General features: G+C 56.8%; 1 protein-coding gene across 1 annotated transcript; it reads left to right on the top strand.

The window, feature by feature from the left end:
• Window positions 1-1,766: 1,766 nt before the first annotated feature.
• On the top strand, window positions 1,767-10,269 carry MSRB1 (methionine sulfoxide reductase B1). The gene is made up of 4 exons (XM_075899830.1): window positions 1,767-1,917; window positions 3,736-3,878; window positions 4,015-4,129; window positions 7,434-10,269. The coding sequence occupies exons 1-4, from the start codon at window positions 1,863-1,865 to the stop codon at window positions 7,460-7,462; spliced, it is 342 nt and encodes a 113-aa protein (XP_075755945.1). The 5' UTR covers window positions 1,767-1,862; the 3' UTR covers window positions 7,463-10,269.
• The last annotated feature ends 13,155 nt before the right edge of the window (window positions 10,270-23,424 follow it).

The following is a 23,424-nucleotide window of genomic DNA, read 5'->3' as shown; positions in this document are numbered from 1 at the left end:
GAGATGAGTGTGTGCGCACGAGAGAGGTGTGTGTCCACGAAAGAGAGGTGTGTGTGTGCACACGTAAGAGAGAAGGTGAATGTGTGTGCGTGCGTGAGAGGTGAGTGCATGTGTGTGCAAGAGAGGCGAGTACGTGCACACGAGAGGTGTGCACGCGCGAGAGGTGAGTGTGCGCCCATGAAATAGGTGTGTGTGCAAGAGTGAGAGCGTGCATGTGAGTTTGTGTTTGACAGAGAGGCAGGGAGAGAAGAGCGAATCAGGATGTCTGTAACTGGCAGCTGTGTCTGGACACATAACAGTGAAGTTACATGGCCCTCGTGCCGGGTCCTGCCGGCCGTAGGTGCCAGGAATGATGGTCCCAGTCCTGAGGAGAGGAGGAGCGTGTGCCCATCAGCCTGGAGCAGCAGAGACGGGATCCATGGCCCTGGTCCTGGCCTGCTGGCTGGGCAATGGCCGTCGCGGGGCTTCTGCTGAAGGCGGAGTGTGGGGAAAACGGCCGTTTGGCTGGAACCAGGCAGCAGCCGTGGGCGAGGGGCTGAGACGGTCACATGTCGAAATCCACTGGCTGGCAGGCGAAGCTGGGGCAGAGGGCAGGGAGGTGGGGGCCGAAGGGGCAGACAGCCAGGGAAGGCCTGTGTTCCGGGCTCAGTGGTCACTGCCTCCCCATGCTTGCCCAGGAGCAGACGCTGCTCAGGGAGGGCGTGCAGCCCTGCTGTGCGTGCCCATGACCCCACCATGGGGTGGAGGGTTCAAATCCCTGGGTTACCTCTCCACACCCATCCCAGGAGCAGCTGGGCCGTCACCACCCGCTTCCCCGGGGCTGGAGCTGGCATGTGCTGAAGGGAGGATAAGGCACCCGCTACAGGTAAGGAGATGGGGTGAGTCCTGCTGTGGCCCTAACGTAGGAGGTGTCAGTCTCTGGAACCTGGGGCTGAGGGTCGGAGTCCGCTGCCCACTCCAGGGATCAGCCTGTAGCCAGCTCGCACAGGGCCGGAGCTAGGACCTGCTGAACGTATGGAGTTGGGGCAGCTCCTCCCATGGCTCGGGCTTCAGCCTCCAAAGCCTGAGGTTGCCCCTATGGCAGGAGCAGCCCAGCCACCCACCAGCAGGCCTGAGACTGGAGTGAGGCCCCTGCATCTGCCTCAGCCAGCCCTTTAGAAAAGCAGAGTCCCCAGAGGGCAGCCTGCTCCCAGCCGGGGGCACAGAAAAGCCCCTCCCGGCGCGCAGCGGGGAGCGATGGTCAATTCCGTTTCATTTTAATTCAGGGTGCCTGGACTTTGGGAAGGACCCAGGGAGACACCTCGGGCTCCTGCGGCCCCCTGCCCTAGACGCCTAGGTCAATAGCAGCAGCGCGGTGACCCGGCCCCCTCTCGTAGGGGCTGCGCTGGAACTCCAGGGAGTTCTGGCCGGCCTGCTCTTTGGGGGAAGCGCTGCCCCCCTGCCCCATCAGCGGGGGGGGGGGGGGCAGCTCAAAAGACGCCCCGTGGCTGCAGTGAGACCTGGCAGTGCCCGGCTCCCAGACCAGGGGCAGCCCCGGATTCTCCCGCAGGCTGGGGGCTGCCGCCCCGCGCCCCTCGCATTGCCCAGGGGAGACCGAAGCGTCCCGGGCAAAGGGACCCCCCCCCCCCCGCAGGCTTGTGCGGCGGGAAACACTCGGGGGCGCCCAGCGCCGGGGGCGGCTCCACGCGCAGAGGGCAGGACAGAGCCGCTCCGGGAGTCACTCCGGATCCGCAGCCCCGAAGGGAGACACGCGGGACTCGGCGGGGCGGGGCGGGGCGGGGCTCTCTGCAGGCGCGGCCCGGCGGCGCCCCCTGGCGGCTCCCTGGGAGCCGGCGGGGAGCAGGCAGCGGCCGGGCGCAGCCATGTCCTACTGCGCCTTCCTCGGCGGGGAGCCGCTCCGGAGCCACTTCCAGCCGGGTAGGGGCTGCCCGCCGGGCTCCCCGTGCGTAGGGGCGGCCAGGGGCCATGGGGGGCCGGGCTCCCCTATCTATGGGGCGGCCAGGGGCTATAGGGCCGGGCTCCCCTATCTATGGGGCGGCCACGGGCTATAGGGCCGGGCTCCCCTATCTATGGGGCGGCCAGGGGCTATAGGGGACCCCAGTCCATAGGGGCGGCCAGGGGCCATAGGGGCCGGGCTCCCCTATCTATGGGGCGGCCAGGGGCTATAGGGGACCTCAGTCCATAGGGGCAGCCAGGGGCTATAGGGGCCAGACTCCCCTATCTAAGGGGCGGCAAGGGGCCATGGGGGACTGGGCTCCCCCGTCTATGGGGGCCAGGGGCTATAGGGGACCTCAGTCCATAGGGGCAGCCAGGGGCCATAGGAGCCGGGCTCCCCTATCTATGGGGCGGCCAGGGGCTATAGGGGCCGGGCTCCCCTATCTATGGGGCGGCCAGGGGCTATAGGGGCCGGGCTCCCCTATCTATGGGGCGGCCAGGGGCTATAGGGGCCGGGCTCCCCTATCTATGGGGCGGCCAGGGGCTATAGGGGACCCCAGTCCATAGGGGCGGCCAGGGGCCATAGGGGCCGGGCTCCCTTATCTATGGGGCGGCCACGGGCTATAGGGGACCCCAGTCCATAGGGGCGGCCAGGGGCCATAGGGGCCGGGCTCCCCTATCTATGGGGCGGCCAGGGGCTATAGGGGACCACAGTCCATAGGAGCGGCCAGGGGCTATAGGGGCCAGGCTCCCCTATCTATGGGGCGGCCAGGGGCTATAGGGGACCCCAGTCCATAGGAGCAGCCAGGGCTATAGGGGCCAGGCTCCCCTATCTATGGGGCAGCCAGGGGCTATAGGGGACCCCCATCCATAGGGGTGGCCAGCTGCTCTCAACCTCCATATGTCCACGTTAACCCCCCTTTTCCCCCGTAGCACCGCCCGGTACGACTGGCCCTGGCCTGCTTTGCAGAATTGGCTGGCGCTATTTGTGCCGCCACCCTGGGCTCTGACTGTCCCTAGGGAACCCTGGTCCATAGGGGCTGGGCTCTCACATCCACAGGGTGGCCATTGGCCGGGGTCTGGGTTCCTGGGGCTTGGAGGCAGCAGGACTCCCTTTGCCAGCCCCCCTCCTGATCACGCCAGGGCTGTGATCCGCCCTGCCTGGGGGCTGGATGTGAGCTCCCCTGCCCCCCCGGGGGCTTCACAGAGCCCCCCAAGGGCTCCCCGTCTCCTGCCTGCGCCCGTCACTCCGGACTGGATTCTCCCCGGGTGCCAGCCCGGCCCCAGGTCCCCAGTGGGTGCATGGCAAGGGGCAGGGATTTCCCAGCCTGATGGGACCTAGAGCCCAGCTGGGCTGAGCAATAGAACCAGCGGGGCCCACACTTGTTAGCTGAGACTGGGTTGGTGAGAGGTGGGAGTGGACCAGGGCTTAGCGCAGGCCCCTGTCCTGAGCGGAGCATGGGCAGAGGGGCTGTGTGTGTGTGTGTGTGTGTGTGTGTTCAGAACTGTGTGTCATAGGCCCTGTATTGCTTGTAGCTAACTGGGATTCACTGTAGTTTGTGTGGAAGGGGAATGCAATTTTGCAGCAGGGTCTGAAGTTTCATCCCTGCCATGAAATCCGTAGTAATGTCATGACCCGGGGGAGGTGACGGTCGTTTGGCTAAGTGGTGGAGGTGGCCTGGTGGGCTGTATTGTAAACCACCCTTGGAGGGGATCTTCTGTGACCTTGAGCCCCGCAGCAGGGTCTGAGCTTAACAGCCCCCTGGAGTTAACCCCTCGTTTCCCGGTCCCTCTCCCCAGGCATCTACGTCTGTTCCAAATGCGGGTACGAGCTGTTCTCCAGCGGAGCGAAATACCAGCACTCGTCTCCGTGGCCGGCGTTCACGGAAACCCTGCACGCCGACAGCGTGGCCAAGTACGAAGAGCGGCCGGGCGCCCTGAAGGTACTGCCGAAAACCTCGAGAATAAAGTGGCCACGTCGCCGCTTTCCCCCGACTGGGCTCTGTTCCAAGAGTGGCAGCAGAAAGGGAGCCCCGGCTTGGCCCCGATTCATGCGCTTTCCTGCCTTGCGTCTTCTAGGTGTCCTGCGGCAGGTGCGGCAACGGGCTGGGCCATGAGTTCCTCAATGACGGGCCGAAGAGGGGGCAGTCCCGCTTCTGAATATTCAGCAGCTCTCTGAAGTTCATCGCGAAAGGTGCGGGCTGCGCGCTCGCGGTCCCTCTGGCCGGGATCCGCCCGGTTTGCTTTAGGGCTGTACAGGCAGTCCCCGGGTTACGTACAAGATAGGGACTGTAGGTTTGTTCTTAAGTTGAATCTGTATGTAAGTCGGAACTGGCATCCAGATTCAGCAGCTGCTGAAACTGATCAGTTTCAACAGCGGCTGAATCTGGACGCCAGTTCCGACTTACATACAGATTCAACTTAAGAACCCCAGGCGTCCCCAAGTCAGCTGCTGCTGAAACTGATCAGCAGCTGATTCCAGGAAGCCTGGGGCAGAGCAGCTCTGCCTCGGGCTTCCTGTAGTCAGCGCTGGTCAGTTTCAGCAGCGGCTGACTTGGGGACGCCTGGGGCAGAGCAGCTCGGGTGCTGCCGGGTTGGTCCAGTAGCGCCGAGGAGCGGTGCTGTGGGACCAACCGGCAGCGCCCCACCTGCTCTACCACAGGCCCCGGGCTTTGCTCCACGTCTCCATGGTCTGCTGGGGGGGGGCACTAGCTGCGTCCCCCCCCCAGCAGACCAGGGAGACACGGAGCAAAGCTGCAGAGGACCTGGGCCGGACCGTGGCGCTTCCAGATCAGCGCCGCGGGTCCGGCCCCGGGTCCTCCGCGGCTTTGCTCAGCGTCTCCCTGGTCTGCAGACCAGGGAGACGCTGAGCAAAGCGGCGGAGGACCCGGGCCGGACCCGCGGCGCTTCCAGCTGATCTGGAAGCGCCGCGGGTCCGGCCCGGGTCCTCCGCCGCTTTGCTCCTCATCTCCCTGGTCTGCTGGCTCCCCCAGCAGACCAGGGAGACGGGGAGCAGCTTTTCTCGCCCCGGAGGAGGCAGGCGGCGGGACCAGGCGTCTCGCCGCTCCAGTCCTCCGGGGTGAGAAAATCCCCGTTCGTAACTGCGGATCCTACGTAAGTCGGATCCGCGTAACTCGGGGACTGCCTGTACCAGCGGAACTGTTTCAACGGTTAACCGACACGCCTGGGCTCATTGGTTGCCGTTCGCGGTTACGCACAGCCTCCTGGCCCTGCTCCCGGGGTGCCGGTTCTCTATCGGAGCCTGCAGTGCAGGGAGGCTGCCAGCTCCCCGGAAGCAGGGCTGGGAGCGGGGCCATGAGCCGGCTCCCCAGGAGCGGAGTGGCAGGCAGGAGCCGGCTGCGTGTAACCGCTGAACATTGTCAGCAGTTACCTACTTCGCCGCTTTTTAACATCCCGAGTTTGGGTAGCGACCCCAGCGGTTCCCAGGGTCTGAGCGAGGGCAGGTTTCATCAGAAAGGATCTGCCTAGCACCCGCGTTTGGTGTCTCCATCTCCAGTGGCCTAGGATCAAGGCCTCTCCTCCTGCCCGTTCCCAAATACAGCTGGGGCATTTTAGCACTGACCCAGGCCAGCCTTCTGCCAGGGCATAAGATGCCTTCGTTGGTTCCCCTCCTTCACTTAGCGAGAGAGCCACTTTCCGGGATCGTGGCCGTGGCGAAGATCAGAGCAGGAAGTGCTCAGGCTGACTCGCTTGATGAATACTAGGACATGTCTTCCCCAACGCCTGTTCTGATTAGGTCCATGGGAGAAGGATCAGGCACCAGAGCCGTAAAGCAATGACGCTACAGCTGGGCTGGTCCGTCTGATCCCTCTCTCGATGGATTTGTGTTGATGAGCTGTGTTGTGCTTCATGCACCATAACGAGGTATTTTGCGCCCAGGGCAAAGTATTAATGATGCGCCCCCTTCTCCTTGGGGTAGCAGGCCTTGTGCTCTTTCCTTTTGCAGCGTATTATTTTTACTTATCGCGTCTTTGCGCCCCTGATGATGAGGTGCCTGGGGTGAGCGCCCCACTGCCTTGTCCTAGTTACGTGGACATGGAAATGTTTATGTTCCTGTTCAATTAGCGCGTGTCGTTTTTAGCAGGCCGCTGGCCATGGGGTCCGATAAACCTTGAAGCAACCCAGAGACCTAAACAAACCTTCCAGGCCTTTAGATTTTCAAAAGAATAAAACAATCAAAGCTCCTTTGAGGGTCCCTTCCAGCGAGGTTCCCGGTCCAGATCCCGGAGGGGTTTGGAGAAGCAGCCGAACGGTTTGGGATTCATCCGTGTAAAGGAAGGCCAGGGACGAGCCAGGGGAGATGTGGCTGGCAGAGTTAGCTAGTGCTTCTTGGCAGAAGATGGCAAGGCCATGTGATGTGGGGTTTAACCAGGCTGTAACTTTCTTGGCACGTTACATTCATGGGGGGACAGCCTGGCATGGTCCCTCGCATCCCATTGATCCTGGGTGAATTCCTGTGGGGCCCCCATTGCAGGGGGAGCCGGCCATCCTAGGAGGAAAGTCTGTGGGCAGCTCTACTCCCCTACTGGCATCCTTTCCCTTTGTAGGGGCTGAGCAGGAGGGGATCGTAACCCCCACCTAGCACTGCCATCAGGCACGTTGGACAGGCGGTCTCCCCACAGTTGTGCCCTGCTCCCGATTCACGCCCCCCATGGGGCTAGACATGGTGTCCGGTCTCATAAAGCGGTGCCCTCTAGAGGCCCCTAGATTTACCTTTTGGGATCTGGAGCCTAAATCCGCAAGTGCCTGTACTGGGCACCAGCCAGCAGCTGACGACTAAACGACAGCGAATTGGTGTCGGCCAGTCTGGCGGTGGGGGGAGAATTCCTCCCCAGCCCCCGCGTGGCAACTGCACAACCCGGGAAGACCTAGAGGAGGTGGTGGTGGGTTGGCTGCTGGAAACCAGCCCTCAGGAAGTGGCCCCATAGGGCTCCTCTCACGGCCCCAATTCCCGTGAGTCCTCCCACCGACCCCGGAAGTCCTGTGGAGATTGGAAATCTCACAGGCCCCATCCTGACCTTTTGCCCTTTCCCATCAAGGGCGCCACCAAAAGACACCCCTTCTCAGCCCGGGGCCTTCCTAGCCAGGTATCGCCTCCTGCCTCGCTGCCCCCTTCCAGAGTGTGTTACAGACATCAGGGATGTAAGTTCTATGCAAGCCTTGAGACGAGAGGTAGAGATGGCCCCATGGGGAAACTGAGGCCCAGAGGGCTGGAGCCTGCCACTGGGGGAGTTCTGGAGAGCAGAGATTAAAGTCCCGAGGGACTTGCCCACATCACAGAGAGCGTCAGAGCAAAGCCAGAATTTAGAACCAAAAACTCGGGGCATCCAGTCTGGCCGTCGAGTCACCTGACCACGAATCTTGTGAAATATTAACCGCGTTGATCCACACTCCCTGGGAGAACTGAGCGGGGGTGAGGGGAGGCCAGCGGAGCGGTGTCGAAATGCTGACGCGTTGGTTTGGTTTCCTCCTCTCAGCTGAAGCGGAACAGGACCTGAAGAAATAAGCGGTCGGCTGGACTCTCTCGCTGCTTATAGTGGACTCCTACAAGCTACCCATTGTGTCCAGTGATAACGGTTTGGGATCAAGGGCCTGTGCACTCGGAGTGAGGAGCTGGTGACGCAAAGATCCCCCAGATTTCTGCAGGACACCCCCCTCAGAGATCTGCCCTGAGTCTGTGGGGGGGGGGCGCTGGGGTGTCAGCTGGGAACGTGCGGCTGGGGGAACGGAAGGGAAATGCCATGCTGATCTCTGATTGCCCCGGGCGGGTTGTCTCTTCCTTATGAGGAATGTCCCACAGAACTTGTGGCAACTTCTGCCTTGCCCCATCTGGTTGCAGACTTGGGCCTCGTTAGGGCCCTACCCAATTCACAGTCCATTTCATGAGCCTAGGATTTAAAAAGTTGTAAATGTCGTGATTTCAGCTGCATAAACCTGAAATGCCCTGGCCCGAACGGGAGGGGGCCAAGACGATGGTGGGGACCCTTTCTTCTTGCTTCTGTGCTGCTGCTAGTGCCGGTGCTGCCTTCAGAGCTGGGTGGCTGGGAGCCGCGACGGCTGGCTAGGAGCCCAGCTCTGAAGGCAGAACTACTGCCAGCAGCTGCCCAGACGTCAGGGTGGCATGATACGACATTGCCACCCTGACGTCTGTGCTGTTGCCTTCAGAGCTGGGTGCCTGGCCAGCAGCTGCCTCTCTCTGACCACTCCCCTCTGAGCACAGTGCAGAAGTAAGCATGGCTATGCCAGGACCCGCCCTGCAGCCCTCTTTTGGGTTAGAATCCCCAGGTTGAGAAACACTGGTCCTCCCCGGTGACATCTGTATAGTGCAGGGTAAAAGTACACAACAGACCACATTTCACAGGGGAAGATAGATGGCTTGTTCTTGTTTGCATGGCCATGAATCTGTTAGCTCCCTAAGCATCGGGAATGTAGGGAAGCAAATGCCGTAACCCCTCAGTCATCAGATCCTACCCCGGCTCTCCCAAAACATCTCCACCTCTGCCCAGTACCAGCTACTGAATTCCTTCTCCCCTGTCCATTATAAGCATGCAAGATGGGTGAAATCCTGGCTCTGTGGATGTCAATAGGAGTTTTTGAAAGGAGCCATCATTTCACCCTTTATATCCAGACAGAAATACAGAGCTAATGGGTGGAGATTTCTGATCTCTTATGCCCATGCTAATCCAGAGTCACTCCATCAAAATCAGTAGGGGGTGACACTGGATTTACTTGAGATTCCAATCTGGCTCCATTCTCACATGCTCTCTTCTGGTCTGGGATCGTAGTATGAATTGCCCTAGGTAAACCCTTCCAGGAAGTTTAGGGTAAGGATGTTTGTATGACCCTACCAGAGAAGGCTCTGGGTATTGTATCTCTTTTGCACATGATAGAAATGATTTTAGAAGTTGATTTGGTTTTATTCTGCCTTTAGCCCAATTCTGATCTCGCCGGGCACTGGTTTTAATTACTGTGTATCTCTGCTGGCCTGAGCACGGTTATTCCTGATTTACGTCAAAGTCAGGGAGCTCAGAATCGGGCCTGTTCGGCAGCAACTTGCATAACTCAGGTTTTGGAAATGAAGAGTGTGAATTACCTCTCGAGACTAACGGGCTATTTCATTGATTTCTCCTTGAACCAGTCTCTCGTGATCGCCCTCTTCACTGCACTGCCCACCTAGGGTTGCCAGGTGTCCGGTATTGACCCGGACAGTCTGGTATTTCCTCCTCCTATCCGGTAAAACAAAAATCAGAAAATACCGGACACCTAAAATGTCTGATATTTTCTGATTTTTTTTTCCCTGCCAGGAGGCGAAAATATCAGACACCTGGCAACCCTACAACACACTCAGCAACTGGGCCCAGCCCCCAGGCTCCTCCCAGACCCTGCCCCCCCATAACCCTCCTGAACCTCCCCTCCTCCCCACTTACCTGGTTCTACAGGGGAGCTCTTTTCCTGCACAGAGTAAGAAAACAAGATGGCCACTGGTAAAACAACACCACCACCACAAAGGCCTTAAAGGGGCCATGCTGGTTTTTTTGTATTTTTTTTCTCAACAACTTTCCCCCACTTTTATTCCCTCAACCGTGTTTTTTTGGGGAGGAGGGGGGGTGTTCGGTATTTTTGGTTAAACCATCAGCCAACCCTATGCCCACCTCCGTTGCCATGGGCTGGAATGTGCAGATCTTCCTTCCAATGCTTGGCCCTCGGTGGCTCTTTGATCAGGGCCCCAGTGACCCAAGTACAAATGCGGTTGCTTTCTCCCCCTCGCGCCCCTTCTGCTGTCTCCTGGGGGGGGGGGGGGCCCATCCTGCTCTGCTCTGCGAGTGTGACCCTGGAGTAACTCCTGAAAGGGCGGTGGATTTATGCTACATGAAGGTTCTGATCCTGCTGTGTTTGAAGGCGTTGGTGGGGTAGGACACCACTGAGTCTAAGTGAGATCCAAGCCTGCTCCTCAGCTCTCAGGGCAATCTTGGACCTGCATCGGTGACAGCAGGGCTGCGGGAAGCCGCCTGTTGAACCACAACAGCCGTGTTCCGGAGGAGAGACGAGCAGTGCACAGCATTATGCTGTTACCGCTCAGCGAGGTGCTGGGTCCGTCCCCAGAGTGCAAAGATCTCGGGCACGCGGTCGGCAGTATTACGGTTCATCTGCACTGTGGGGCACTTTACCAGGCTGCTGCTGGGGAAGGGGGAGGTGACAGGGCCACCATACAAAGAATGTGACATCCCAGCTTAGTGCTGGGTGTTTGCTGCTGCTTTTGTACCTGCCTCTAACTATCGACCTGCTAATAAACGGTTGATTCGTTGCCCCGGAGTAAGAACTTTCTGATGCGTTGCTGATGTTGACCCCCTGTGGGAAATAAACCCGAGTTTTTCTCGTCTGTTTTCCTGGATCACTGCTGTATGGAAGGGCAGGATTTGGAGGGAGCAAACAATTTTATGGGTTTTGTCTGAGTGCCGCCAGATGTGCTGGACAGATGTCTGAGAACCTGTCTTCCTCTGCATTTGTACAGAGCCTTGCTCCTGCTAGGAGCCACTGGTGTACAAACTGCTCATCAGAAACAAAAGTACCAGGACAAGGTTGCTTGTTGTGTGTTCTTGACTCTCAGGCCCTGCCTGTGTGCTTTGGTGCACCAGACTGGCCAGAAACCTGCACTTTGGACAATGCAGACAGCACCATTTATTGCCAAGGCAGGGTAGTCCAGGCTCCCCTACGAGAACGGAGACATTAAAATATGAGACCCCCAACTAGAAACGTGTTCAGTAGCAGCGGTGGTGAGTCACTTGTGGGGTTTGGATGGTGAGGGAGGCTCGGTTGGTTTGCAGTGGGCCTGACACGGGGGTAATCTCCAGCATTTGCCTTCGTTCGCTTCCATGCCTGGGGCTAGATGGCTTTTTTGGACCACGCTCGCCAGCGCGAAGAGTTAATCTGGAGTCGGCCGTGTGAGCCTCCTGTCTCTGCTAGGGTGAATCATAGACTCCCAGGGCCGACAGAGACTTCAGGAGGCATCGAGTCCGGCCCCCTGCCCAAGGCAGGACCAACCCCAACGTAATCATCCCAGCCGGGGCTTTGTCAAGTTGGGACTTAAACACCTCTAGGGGTGGAGATTCCAGCCCCTCCCTCGGGAACCCAGCCCAGCGCTTCCCCACCCTCCTAGGGAAACAGCTTTTCCTAATCTCCAACCTAGACCTCCCCCTGCAACCTGAAACCATTGCTCCTTGTTCTGCCCCCACTGAGACCAGCCTCTCTCCAGCCTCTTTGTACCCCCCTTCAGGGAGTTGCAGGCTGCTCTCAAATCCCCCCTCACTCTTCTCTTCTGCAGACTCAACAAGCCCAACTCCCTCAGCCTCTCCTCATTGTCATGTGCTCCAGCCCCCGAATCATTTTTGAAGTCTGCCTCTTGGCTCGGTAGGGAGCCAGACAAGCCTTCCTCCTGCCAGTGCCCCCTGCCCTGGACGGGGTAGCAAACAGAATCCTGGGTGTGCTCCGACCATACGGGGATGGGCACACCCGTCCTGGCTCGGCTCCCCAGCCGCTAATTGGATTCTGGTATTAGGTGCAAGTTGCTCCTCAATTGATTAAACCTTTGATCTCCCCCTGATCTGCCCCCCTGTCAGCAGCCGGCAAGGTCATCGGCTTCCGGCCTACTTGTAACTCCAGGACCTAACCACCGCCACGAGTGCAGGGCTCTGCCCGCGTCTTGCATCCGGCGCTTCTCTGGAAGAGCCTGCTTGGAAACGGCTTCCTGCAGCCGCACCCAGGACCCCCCGTGGCCCTCTCAGAGGGGTTGCGGTGTTAGTCTGAGTCTGCAAAAGGAGCGAGGAGTCCCGAGCCACCTTAGGCCGTGCCTACGCCAGGAAATCATTTCAAAATGACTAAATTTGACCTCAGAACTCCCCATTTAGCAAATTTGAGCGTGCGTGGCCCCACGATGGGGAAGCAGCGACTGCAGTCCGAGGCAGGCTCCGTGAATGTGGACGCGCTACCTCGGACTCAGAGCCCCAGGAAGCACTGGGGAGCTGTGGGAGGCCTCCTGGTGGCCAGTTAGTTCAAATTAGCAGCACCAGAGCGTCCACATGAACATCAGTGTTACTCCTCCTGAAAAGCAGGAGTACAGAGTTCGAATTCCGCATCCCCTTATTCCAGAATAACGGGCTTGGTCGTGTGGACACCCTGCTTACTGATTTGTGCTTGAGGGACCAGGGCCGGACTAAGAGGTGGGCGAGCCGGGCAGCTGTCCAGGGCACCAACCGATGGGGGACGCCTAATGGCAGCTGTAAGGGGCGCGCGGCATCCCTGATAGCTGCCATCAAGCGCCGCACACCTGGCTCCCAGCAGGCTGCAGTGGCCGCCCGGGGTGGGGGCCATGTTAACCCCCGCAGTACCCTTCCCTCTGTGGCCGTGGGGCCCTGCACGGCCTGCCCAGGCGGCCCCGGGCTACATGTCAGCAGAGGTGGCCGGGCAGCACATCGCCTGTGCTGTTCCTTTGAAACGCTGCGGCAGCGTTTCCAAGGGGCAGCTCTGTGGAAGCCCGAGATCAGCTGGAGTCCCCGGCTGACCCCGGCTCCGTGCAGTGCTGCCCCTTCGAAGCACCGCTCCGGCACTTCAAAGGGGCAGTGCAGCATTAAGGCCTGCAATGAACGCGTGAAAAAAATGAACGCATTCATCCTGCCCTGTGTTAATCGCAGGCATTAACAGCCCTGTTGTTAATCAACAGCCAATTGACAGCCCTAATCCCTGTCGATCATGAAGACACAGCAGAACTGTGTCCCTGTCTGGAATAAGTCAATCACTTCTATATAATCAATATCGTTGTCCTATTGAAAAGAGTCCTTTTTTAGCTCAGCCCCAGCTGCGGGAGGGGGGATTCAGCCCCAGAATCAGATGTGGGGGTGGGTCAGTCCCAGATCCAAGAGGCAAAGAGGGTTGCTTGGGTGAGCCCTGCAGGGGGAGGGGAGACAGCTTGGGTAAGGTCCCCCCCCCCCTCGGCTGTTTTATTTTAAAAAATATGGTCACCTGGAAGGGGAGAGGGTTAGGTGTTAGGATCTTTACTTGTTTACTTCTCCCTTGGAGTTGGGACGACTTCTGTTTTTTTCCTTTCTTGCTGCTTCGGTTTTCCATGTGCCCTCTGGTGGCGATGTGCATTACCGCGCCTTATCGGAGGGGCTCTGGCGCAGCTCATTCGGGTTTGCCGTCTTCTGCCGTTAATGTGCGTTAATTTTTTTAGCGCGTTCATTCTGCCCGGCGTTAATCGCAGGCGTTAGCACCCACGAATCGACAGCCCTCGTCATGAGCTTTTGTGGGTAAAACCCACTTCGTCGGGTGAGTTGGAGTGGACGTGACAGAGGCGGGGGATTTATAGGAACCACAAAAGAAGTGACTTGTCAAGTGTCGGACCGGTGAAGGACTCCTTGTGGCTGTGTCTAGACTGGCAAGTTTTTCCGCAAAATCATGTGATTTTGCGGAAAAACTTGCCAGCTGTCTACACTGGCCGCTTGAATTTCCGCAAGAACACTGACAATCTCATGTAAGATTGTCAGTGTTCTTGCGGAAATGCTATGCTGCTCCTGTTCGGGCAAAAGTCTTTTTCCGAAAGACTTTTGCTTAAAAGGGCCAGTGTAGACAGCACAGGACTGTTTTCCGCAAAAAAGCCCCGATTGCGAAAATGGCGATCGGGGCTTTTTTGTGGAAAACTGCGTCTAGATTGGCCACGGACGCTTTTCCACAAAAAGTGCTTTTGCGGAAAAGCATCCTGCCAATCTAGACGCGCTTTTCCGTTAAAAGCATTTTCAGAAAATCATGCCAGTGTAGACGTAGCCGTCGAGTTTCAGCCATTTTCATGCAGGGATGAATTACCGTGCACCTCACCGGGCCTCTGGAGGGCAGGCAGGGGGTGAGTTAGGGCCTGGGCCTGCAAAGCGTGAGATGCTCGCCCCATTGACCCAGATGTGGAGACAAAAGGGGAGAGAGGATGGAAGACGGGCAGAGCCAGGGCACAGAAGACAGCATAGGTGGGGTGAAGCCCTGGAAAGCTTTGGAGACCAGGAGAAGCCTGGGCGTGCCAGGGACGTGGTGTGAAAGCCACCGTACTATATCATCTCAGCACTTGACAGCACCCGCTGGGCAGGGCCGGCTGAATTATTGCGGCCTCATTTTCATCCCATGCTACCTCTGTAGCGGCAGGTGGAAATGACGGCCTCCCTGCGAATCCACGCTCCTCCCCACAAGCACTTGAATCCAGTTTCCTTCCAGGCCGTATTCCGACGTCGTTTTTTAACCAACAAAACCCGATTGACTTTGCCGCCATGCGTCCGCCGGTCACCCTTCCGCCCAGTGCGAACGGGAAGGACCTTCCACACGGCTGGTTGGAACAGAATTCCAGCTGCGGCCTTTAAGAACGAGGGGTCTCCGTGTAGCTAGGTTCTCCCGAGCGTTGGGACGTGGGGGGAGAAGCGTTTCGTGGGTGACCCAGTGTTTGGTGGAAACGGGTTCGATGCTTTATAGCCAGCGAAGACTCGCTCTCACGCCAGGCTGTCTTGGGTGGGAGGAAATGCTGAGAGACTGCAGAACCATTTAGAGACACAAATATTGCAAGGACAGCTTCCCCCTTTGGTGCTCACGCTGGCCCACCTGCACAGAGGTACAATATAGGGGAATGTTGTGGCCAGGACCACAGTCTGTCAGGAAGGCTGGTGATAGGGGGTCCCCGAGACCGGAATAACGGGGGTGTCAGGACTCAAGAGTACAGCCGACAGATCAGACGAGGGATGTATTAACAGAGGTGGTGGGATGTGTTCCCTGTAAGCTAGGCGCTTGGGCAGCCAGCCAGGAGAGATCCCAATGCCGCCCAGCTGATTAGCAGAGTGCCCACCACACTCACAGTTGGCAGCATGTGTTTTGATTGGTGGTGCACATCTGCACATACCTCAGTGCACAACACAAAATTGATTCCGCACATGCATGGAAAAAGTGGGAACATTGGTTGTGGGGAGTGGGGGAACCCAGGACTGAAGCAGGGGGAGCTCCTGGAGTGAGCACACAAGCCAGGATCAAAGTGCATGGGGGGAGCTCCGTGTGGGGTGCTCGGAATGGACCTACCCGAGGTTGCTGCTGGAGAGGACTGAGGTGCATCAGGTGGCGGCTAAGAGAAGGGGCAGAAGCGGATTTGATTGGTCTAAGTTTTCACAGCTGAGCACTGGCTGATCTGTTAGCATCACAGATTTCCTGTCGCCCACGTGTCCAGCTCCTGTTTTCTTTGTAATGCCCCTCCAAGCCAAGAGAATTCTCCTCCCCTTCACTCCTGCAGGCCCCAATGTCCCTGGCGTTTGTGTATAAGGCTGATTCGTTCAGCCTCCTCTAGCTATATAAGGGGGAGACTTAGACGGCCAGTACTTTGGAACAGGGACCATCTTTTGTGTCTATGTCTGGACAGCCTGGTCTATAACTGGAGCGCCTGATGCTCGCAGGACACAAATAATAATTGAGAATCACCAACTATGGAAAGAACCATCGTTTTCAGCCGGGTCTCATGTTGACGTGCCCTCCCCAAAACAGACACTAGGGGGGGCAGTTGCTATTCCAAATTTCTCCTTTGCCCAAAGACACGGGGAGCTGGTTTAAGTTTTCCCAGGGGTAGCCTGTGCAGAAGAACTTGCCTTCTCCTGAGCGTCCCGTTTAAAGTGATCACCCTCGAAGGAAGCGAGAACGAGTTGCTGGGACCCAGGGGGGCTGGTGGGTTCCCTCCTTCCAAGCAGGGATTTCCAAGGGAAGGTGGGTGAGTCTCGCAGCCCACCTGGCTATGTATTTGCAGTGCTTAGCGCTGAGGTCAACCTTGCAAACGTGCCAGGGGTGCTCCCAGGTCCCAGAGGAACATGCGCCTCCCCCCTGGAGGCATGAACGGAGATTAGCTCCTCATCAGGCCAGATAGGGTGCAGAGAATCACCTGTCCTGAAGAGCCCAGAATTGGCAGACGGACGAGGAGAGTCCTACTTCGTAGAGGAAGAACTAATAGAGCAAGAGACTTGACTAAGCTCACACTAGGCACGCTGGGGCACTGAGTCCAGATCGCCTGGCTTTCAGTTCTCTTCTTTCCCCGCAAGGCGATTGTTTACCCAGCTTCCTGAGTGCAGTTCTCCTGTCCTTCTGTGCCTGGCAGCTTCCCGTTGTCTAATGAGATGACTCGTGTGAGTAAGGGCTTTAGGACAGGGCCCCACTAGCTAGATGCAGCAATTTTTCTGAGTACTCATGATGATAAAGGAGTACCAGTCATGGAGAAAAACCCCCGTTGTGCTTGGTGCTGTACAAACGCTGACCAAAGAGATGATCCCTGACTCAAAGAATTTACAATCTAAGGCCATGTCTTCACTAGGAGGAAGATCAATGCTGCTGCAATCAATCTTCAGGAGTTTGATTTAGCGGGTCTAGTAAAGACCCACTAAATCGAACTCAGAGGGAGCTCCCCATCAGCACCTGTGCTCCTGGTCCTGTGAGGAATAAGGGAAATGGACAGGAGCGTTTGCTCCTGTTGGCCTTCCACTGTGGGGATGGTGGGAAAACTCGAATTAAGGTATGTCGACTCCAGCTCCCTACTTAGCGTAACTGGAGTTGTGTATTTGAATTCGACCTCTCCTTTAGTGTAGATGTGGTCTAAGTATAAGAGACATCCACATGGAAGATGGCAAGCAGCATTTCAGGATGGGATTTTCTATTTGTTACAGCCTCTTGTGGGGTGTTGAGCTGAGATGGCTGGAAAACAGATTTTCAATCTGACAAATAGAAAAAAATTCGAAGAGGAATGAATGAATGAATGAAAGTCTTCCTCATTGGGATAAACAGCTAAAATGTCAATTTTATTCATGAAAGAAAATGCTGAACAATAATTCATGTTGGATCAATCACATTTTTTATTTCAATACATTCAAAATGGTTCATTTCCCCCTAATTTGTATATATAAAATAAAGTCTGTTTCTAAACAAAAGGTTATTTTGATGGGAAACATCTACATTTTGCATTTTCCAAATGTCAAAGTGGGACATTTAGGCATTTTAGATGTTTTCCGAAAATGAAATTTCATAGAAACTCATGGAAAAAAAATCAGTCTGTCCAGAGGAGGTGGGGCCCTTTCTGACAGAACGCAGTGTAAGCAGGGTCTGAATCAATGCATCCCTTTTAGCCAGCTGGAACAGGAAAGAAATCCTGGGTGTGTTTATGTAAATAGAGTTTGCCCCTGTTTCACTTAGATGTGTTAGATCAGGGGTGGCCAACTGGTGGCTCACGAGCTGCATGCGGCTCTTCCCCCCCCTTAAAGTGTGGCTTGTGAAGCCTCGCCCACAGCTCGCGAAGCCACCCCTGCACCCCTAGAAATGGCTCTCTGTGCTCTCTGGGACAGGGGAGCCGTCCAGCATGGCAATTCAAAATGGCGTCGCCAAGGTGACAGTGGCCAATGACAGCCTGATGTGGTCAAAAAGCTTGTCTTTAAAGGGGCAGTGTCCTTTTTTTGGCTCAACAATTCTGTGGGGGCTGGTGGGGAGTTATTTTTTTATTATTTTTGGCTCAACAAAAATTGCTAAAAAAAAATTCTGATGCAGCTCTTCTCATTTTTTCCACTGCTGTTTTTGCTCTCTTCGTTTAATGGGTTGGCCAACCCTGTGTTAGATATTTGGCTGCTGCAATGGTGTTTTGCTCGTTGTAATCAACATGGCTGGTGTTGGGTCATAAATTGTGTTAATACTAATTGCAATGTGTGTAATTATTGGGAGAATACAAAAGACGAAAGGCTGTGCTTGACGTGGCACAAACTCTCAGTTTAAAGAATGAGATTCTGGGCATGTGCATGTAAATTCAGTTCACTCAGTTTGCTCATGCCTGCTAGATATTTAGTTGTTACAATGCTGTTTTGCCCATTGTAACCAATTTGGCTGTTGTGGAGTCACAAATTCGTTAACACTAAATGCAGGAATTATGAGATATGGTCACCTATGCTTGCAGTTATTATGGGAATGCAGAAAAGTCAGACTATATTTAACTCCGTTAAAAATGTAAATACCCTTGGATGGACAGAGGCTGGATTTCCAGAACCCTAGGAGATTAAGCTGGGAAGGAAGGACTGAGTCAGCAGGCTCTATGCCCTGCAGGCATGAGCTGTAAGACTGGTTCAACCTGTTTCTCCTCACTGGTTCAATGATAGAGCTAAAGACAGGCTCCATAAGGAGTCTCTTTTAGTATTTACATTTTCTCGGGTAGATGCTGGAAGCTCTTGTGGCTGGACTGTGCTTGGTGCTAAGAGCTGAAATCACTAGGTTTGACCCAGAGTCAAATCCACCATGAGCCAGCAGAAGATGCAACAAGCAGGACCGAATAAAATGCCTCCTATCTTCCCCCCATTCAGGATGGGAGGTGAACTCTGTGGATGCACCTCTGAACTCAGGGTCTAGTGACTGTGAATGGGGTGCAGGGAAAGGTTTGGGAATCTTCAGTTTCCCTAGGGCGGGTGGCTGAGATGGGAACAGCTTTTTCCACAGCCACATTTGGAATCACTGCCAATGCCTCGGTTTGTTCCCATGCTTCCGTCTCCCTCCCCCACCACGCTCTCCTTGGCGCCTGCTGGGCTGATGAGATTTCAGGGCTTTCTTCAGTCCCCCCTCCGGAAGATGGATCGTGCAGGCGACAAAGTCTGTCTCTTTCCCTGTCGTTTTCAGCCCTCGCCCACCTGGTGCTATCTGAGAAGGAATTCTGTTTCCCTGGAGAACAGCCAGAGCTAGCCTAAAACCCAGCGAGCTGTCCTGCAAGCTAGCATGGCTGGACCGTGTCTTGGTGCAAAGAAAACGAGGACTCCCGCATTTTGTTGAATATACTGAAAATGATCTTTCCGAGGGGTTTCTTTGCTCTGCTGTCAGAGCCCCCCCTCTCCCTGTCTCCGGAACCAGACGGACGAGACGGACTGCATGAGATGTCGCGTTGGAGCCAGGCCCTCGCTGCTTAGGTAGCAGTGCTGGCCTACTACAGGGCCATGAGCCAGGTTCGTGCCAGATGAATCCCCTACGGTTGGGCAAGTCGTCCGGCTAGTGAAATCCCGCAGGAAAGCAGCGTTCAGCAGCCTGATCTAACAGCCTGCTTGTGACCCAGGCCGACAGAAAGAAGGCTCAGGTGGGAAAAGTGAGCAGGATTTTTTTGAACCCCCCTGCACGACCTGGATGTGGGACTTTGGGGAAGATTCAGCAGAGAGGGTGGTTCTTAGGCCTGTTCCCGTTTCCCCGAGCTCAGGAGACGTGCTGTCGTGACCTGGGCGCAGGTCTGGGAGGCACGAACTCCTTTGTGCTGATGCTGACTTCCCCGGTGTCCTTGGGGCAGACCCCGTCAGGGTGTGTCTACATTGCAAAAAAAGGCCCCAGCTGTAGGCATGGGAAATAGGAAGACCGGGGCAAATGTTGGTGTGACGGGGCATCTGCCCCACACTGGCCCTTTAAGTGTAAAAACCCAGCCCTGTGAGAGGGCGGGGTGCAAAGCCGACAGCTGTGGCAGGCAGTAGCCAATTAGGGCCCAGCTGGGGCTACATAAATAAGGGCTCCAGGCGGGAGGAAGAGAGACTCTTGCTTGAGCTGAGGAGCTGGAAGGACCTGGCTGCTAAGGAAGCTGGGGGGTTCCTGGGACGGGGCGGGGAAGCTCTGGCCTGACCCAGCTCCCAGGCTGCAGGGCCTGAAGCAAGGTCCCCGGGTGCTAGGGTGGGGACTAGGTAAAGGACAGGCAAAGGCAGCAGGTCCACACTCCTGGCCAATGCTGAGGGGCCATGTCTGGCTGCAGTTTGCCCTGAGGCAGGGGCTAGATGAAGACTGGCTGTGGGTCATTGAGGCATGGTGGGGGTAGGGGGTTGGAGGTTCCCTGGGCGGGGAAGACCCCAGAGTACAAAGACTGATAAACACTCCCCCGGAAGGGGGTCTAGAGACTTTGGAGTGGGCACTGCTGGAGGGCCGGGTCCCGAATAGGACTCCGTGGCCTGGGAGCGTTTGGGTTTGGAACTGAAGCAAGGAATGAGGACTCAGGGAGACACCAGCCAGAGGGAGGCACCCGGTGGATGAGCTAATTCCCAGTGCTGCCAGCAGGAGGCGCCGTGGCGGTGAGTGTCTGCCCCGTGACTACCAGGCCTCCTGGTTACAGCCCTTGCTATCCAGGGTCCCGGCTGCTAGGCCTGCTGTTCTCCGAGAGCTTAGCTTCCAGCCCTGGGTCCTGCGTGGCTACTGTCCCATGCACAGGGGCTCGGCTGCTGGCCTTGGTCCCACTCAAGTGGATATTCTGGGGCCTGGGATGTTGCTGTGAACAAACGCCCACACAAGCCCAGCGGCTAGTTGGAAAATCTTGGGATTGTAAAAGTTTTTAAAACTAAGCTTTGGCCCCTGCCTCGGTATTTCGCTGTGATTTATAAAGGGTCCAGCGCTAACGCTCTCCAGGCTGCGGCTGGGCCAGCGCTTCACGCTCGAAGCCTGGTGCATATTGTGGCCTTCCTCATCATAACTGGGGGCCTCTTGAAGATTGTGTCCAGTGGGCCCGGAGAGAGATTTCACTCCCTGGCAGCGCTAGGCCTGATACTCGGTGCATAGCTCCCTGCCCCCGAACAGAATTGTCCTCTTGTGGGTATGACTCAGAACTGGTAAAAGGACCTATGTCCCCCCGTCAGCCTCCCGCACACACATCCTCCACCTGTGGAACTCATTGCCGCAGGATGTAGTTGAGCTCAAGAACCCGGCAAGATTCCTGAAGAGGGTGGACATTTATGTGGCTAGCCACAAAATCCAGTTCTAATGCAGGTTGGACCTCCTTGGTCCAGCACCCTTGGGACCTGACAGGTTCCGAATCTGGGATTTTGCCAGTCCAGGGGTGGTCAATGCTGGCTTGTCTCCTGGCCTCCAGTTCCCACTCTGCTCCAGCCTTGGCTACTGAGCTCTAACCCCAGTTGCTGGACTCTGTTCCTAGCTGGGACCTCATCCGCCAAACCCGATCATCAGACTCCGTTCCCTGCCAGCTCTGCTCGGGGCCACGGGCCCCAGGCAGTCTCCAGCTGCCAGGATCTACCCACCAGCTCCCTGCCAATGTCCCCAGCTAGGCTCTGCTTCTGGCTGCCAGTTCTCTGCCCCCAGCCCTGGCTCAACTCAGCTCCTGGCTTCCCCCAGCCTGGCTTCAGCCTCCATCCACACCCCAGCTCCTGGCCATGGAGCTCTGCTCCCAGGTGCCACTCCCGGAATTTCACTCTGCCTGGGTCTTAGGTCTGGCCGCGTCTGTGGTCCTATGGCACCCGTTTTTCCCTCTGAGTGCTCCAATCCCGGGGTACCTGACGATGCCGGACCATGGAGGCTGCCGGACCAGAGAGGTCCAACCTGCAGTTAACGCTGACAAAACGTTGGAAGAGAATTCACAATTCCTCCTTTAGGGCTTTGGCGGATCTTGAGCTATTCGGGCACATCTGTGCTGTGTTGGCCCTGATTCTCAATGCCCAGGCAGGTGGGGCTTGGACTCGGGTTGGGGGGGGCTAAAAATACTTGCAGTGTAGCCATTCCTGCGTGGGCCTGCTTGCTCTCTTCCTGCTCCTCGAGGCTGGAGTTTATCTACCCGCCCCCGCCATCATTAAACCCTCGTTTCGCTATTCAACTAATGACCAGTCCGACTTAATGTGAATATTTTGCTTAGCGGAGCAAAAGAGGCTTCCCCTCCGCACCAGGAGTGTAACGAGGACAGAAATGAAATTATGAACCAGGCGTATGGAAACTTCGCTACTTGTTTGAAAAATCGTTCCTTTCCCTCCCCGTGGCCTCTGGCTGACCTTGTTTTCGTCCCCCTCCACCCGCGCCTTTTGCCTGACCCAGAGTGGAGATACCTCTCTGACCTCTGCCGAAATGGCTGGAGTGAAAAGTGGAAATGCCAGGCAGTGAAATTGGCTGACTCCTTTTCTGCAGAATCATGACCAAGAGACAAAACCCCGCCTCCAAAATGACATTATTTTATAAAGACGACCGGCCGGCATGCGGAAGTTCTAACGGTTGCCATTCCTCTCGGCAAGTTAATTAGGAGAACGCAGCCGTCTGACCCAGGATTACCCAGGAGACAGGCGCTCTCATACATCCGTGTGTGTGTGTGCGTCTGTGTGACACACGCAGATATTTGCGCTAGATGCTTGCTGCTGGAATACAAAGGGCCAGATCCTGTCCTGGTGCAAACCAGCAAAGCTCCCTTAGAGCTGAGACGTGCCAGTTTGCACCCGCTGAAAAGCTGAGAGACTCCACGCGGGGCTTCTGTCCGGTCAGAGAACGGGCCTTGTTCCTGATCCAGTCTGGCGATGCGAAGGTTCCTCTTTCCCTAGCAGGGCTTACGGGGAGGGGAACCTACGGCCTGAGGGCTAGATGCAGTCCCCAGCTTGCCTGGATCTGGCCCCTTGCGGCTCAGGGCTCCCCCCCAGCATTGGGGAGTCCACACGAGCACTTCAGTCCCCCCCCACAACCTCCCATGGGGTGGGATCACTCTCTACTAGCCTAGCCCCCCCCAGGCTCTGGTGTGTGAGGAGAATGTGGGGAGTGTCTTTCTGCGTCTCCGTCGGGGCCCACGGCAGCGGGGGCTTGTTTTCATTTTGCTTCTCACGTGTGTGCGGCTCCCGACTGGTTTTTCTGTGGGTCAGCGGCCCCCGACCCAGAAAAGGTTCCCCGGCCCCGACGGTGCCTGAAAAATGTATGTGCAGGGGTGGCGGGCGTCTGTCATGCTCTGGGAGCGGCAGCTTTGAGGAGACGGCTTCCAGCGTGCTCCTCCGCGACCCAGCTTGAGTTGTTTCTGGGGCTGGATCCACGGCCCCTGCAATCTCTGCCCTCGAAGCGCTGACCCCCTGCTTCATGCCTGCCCTTCGGTCAAATGTTTTTTCTGACATCCCTCCCCTCCCCCTTCCTCAACTGAGATTTGGGAGGAAGATCTTCATGGCTGGGCCTTATGTGTGTGACCAGATAGGAGATAGACAGCGCTGAAATCTCCCCTGGTGGCTTTCCCCCTCCGCGGCTGTCTGAACGGGAGATGCCACCTGCGGTGGGGTGGGCCAGGAGTTTTTGAAGAGCTCATGAGGCAGATAGAAACCATCTGGCTGGCAAGCAGCTGAGCTGCCCTAAGGATTCCCCAGCAGCTGATGTGTGGCGAGTGGGTTGGTATCGTTCACCCCTTCTGGGGGCTCAAACTGGGATGCTCCAGGTCTTGAAGTCCCCCGACAGCTGCTACACCTCGGTCAGAGTTACTGACACTGGGCTCAGCAGCTACTACAGCAGCGATGGGCAAGCTAGGCGAGGGAGTTCCTCACTTCCCGCGCCCTCGCTTCCCGCGCCCTCGCTCTCCGTGTGTGTCACTGACCCACTCCGGCAGAAACCCTGCACGCAGGCAACAGTAAACCAAATATCTCGCAGGCCTCCCGTCGAACCCCCATGGCCTTCATGTGGCTTGAGGGCTGC

The sequence above is a fragment of the Pelodiscus sinensis genome, chromosome 16 (assembly GCF_049634645.1).
Source record: "Pelodiscus sinensis isolate JC-2024 chromosome 16, ASM4963464v1, whole genome shotgun sequence".
NCBI lineage: Eukaryota > Metazoa > Chordata > Testudines > Trionychidae > Pelodiscus > Pelodiscus sinensis.
This window is presented reverse-complemented; position numbering and strand designations above follow the sequence as displayed.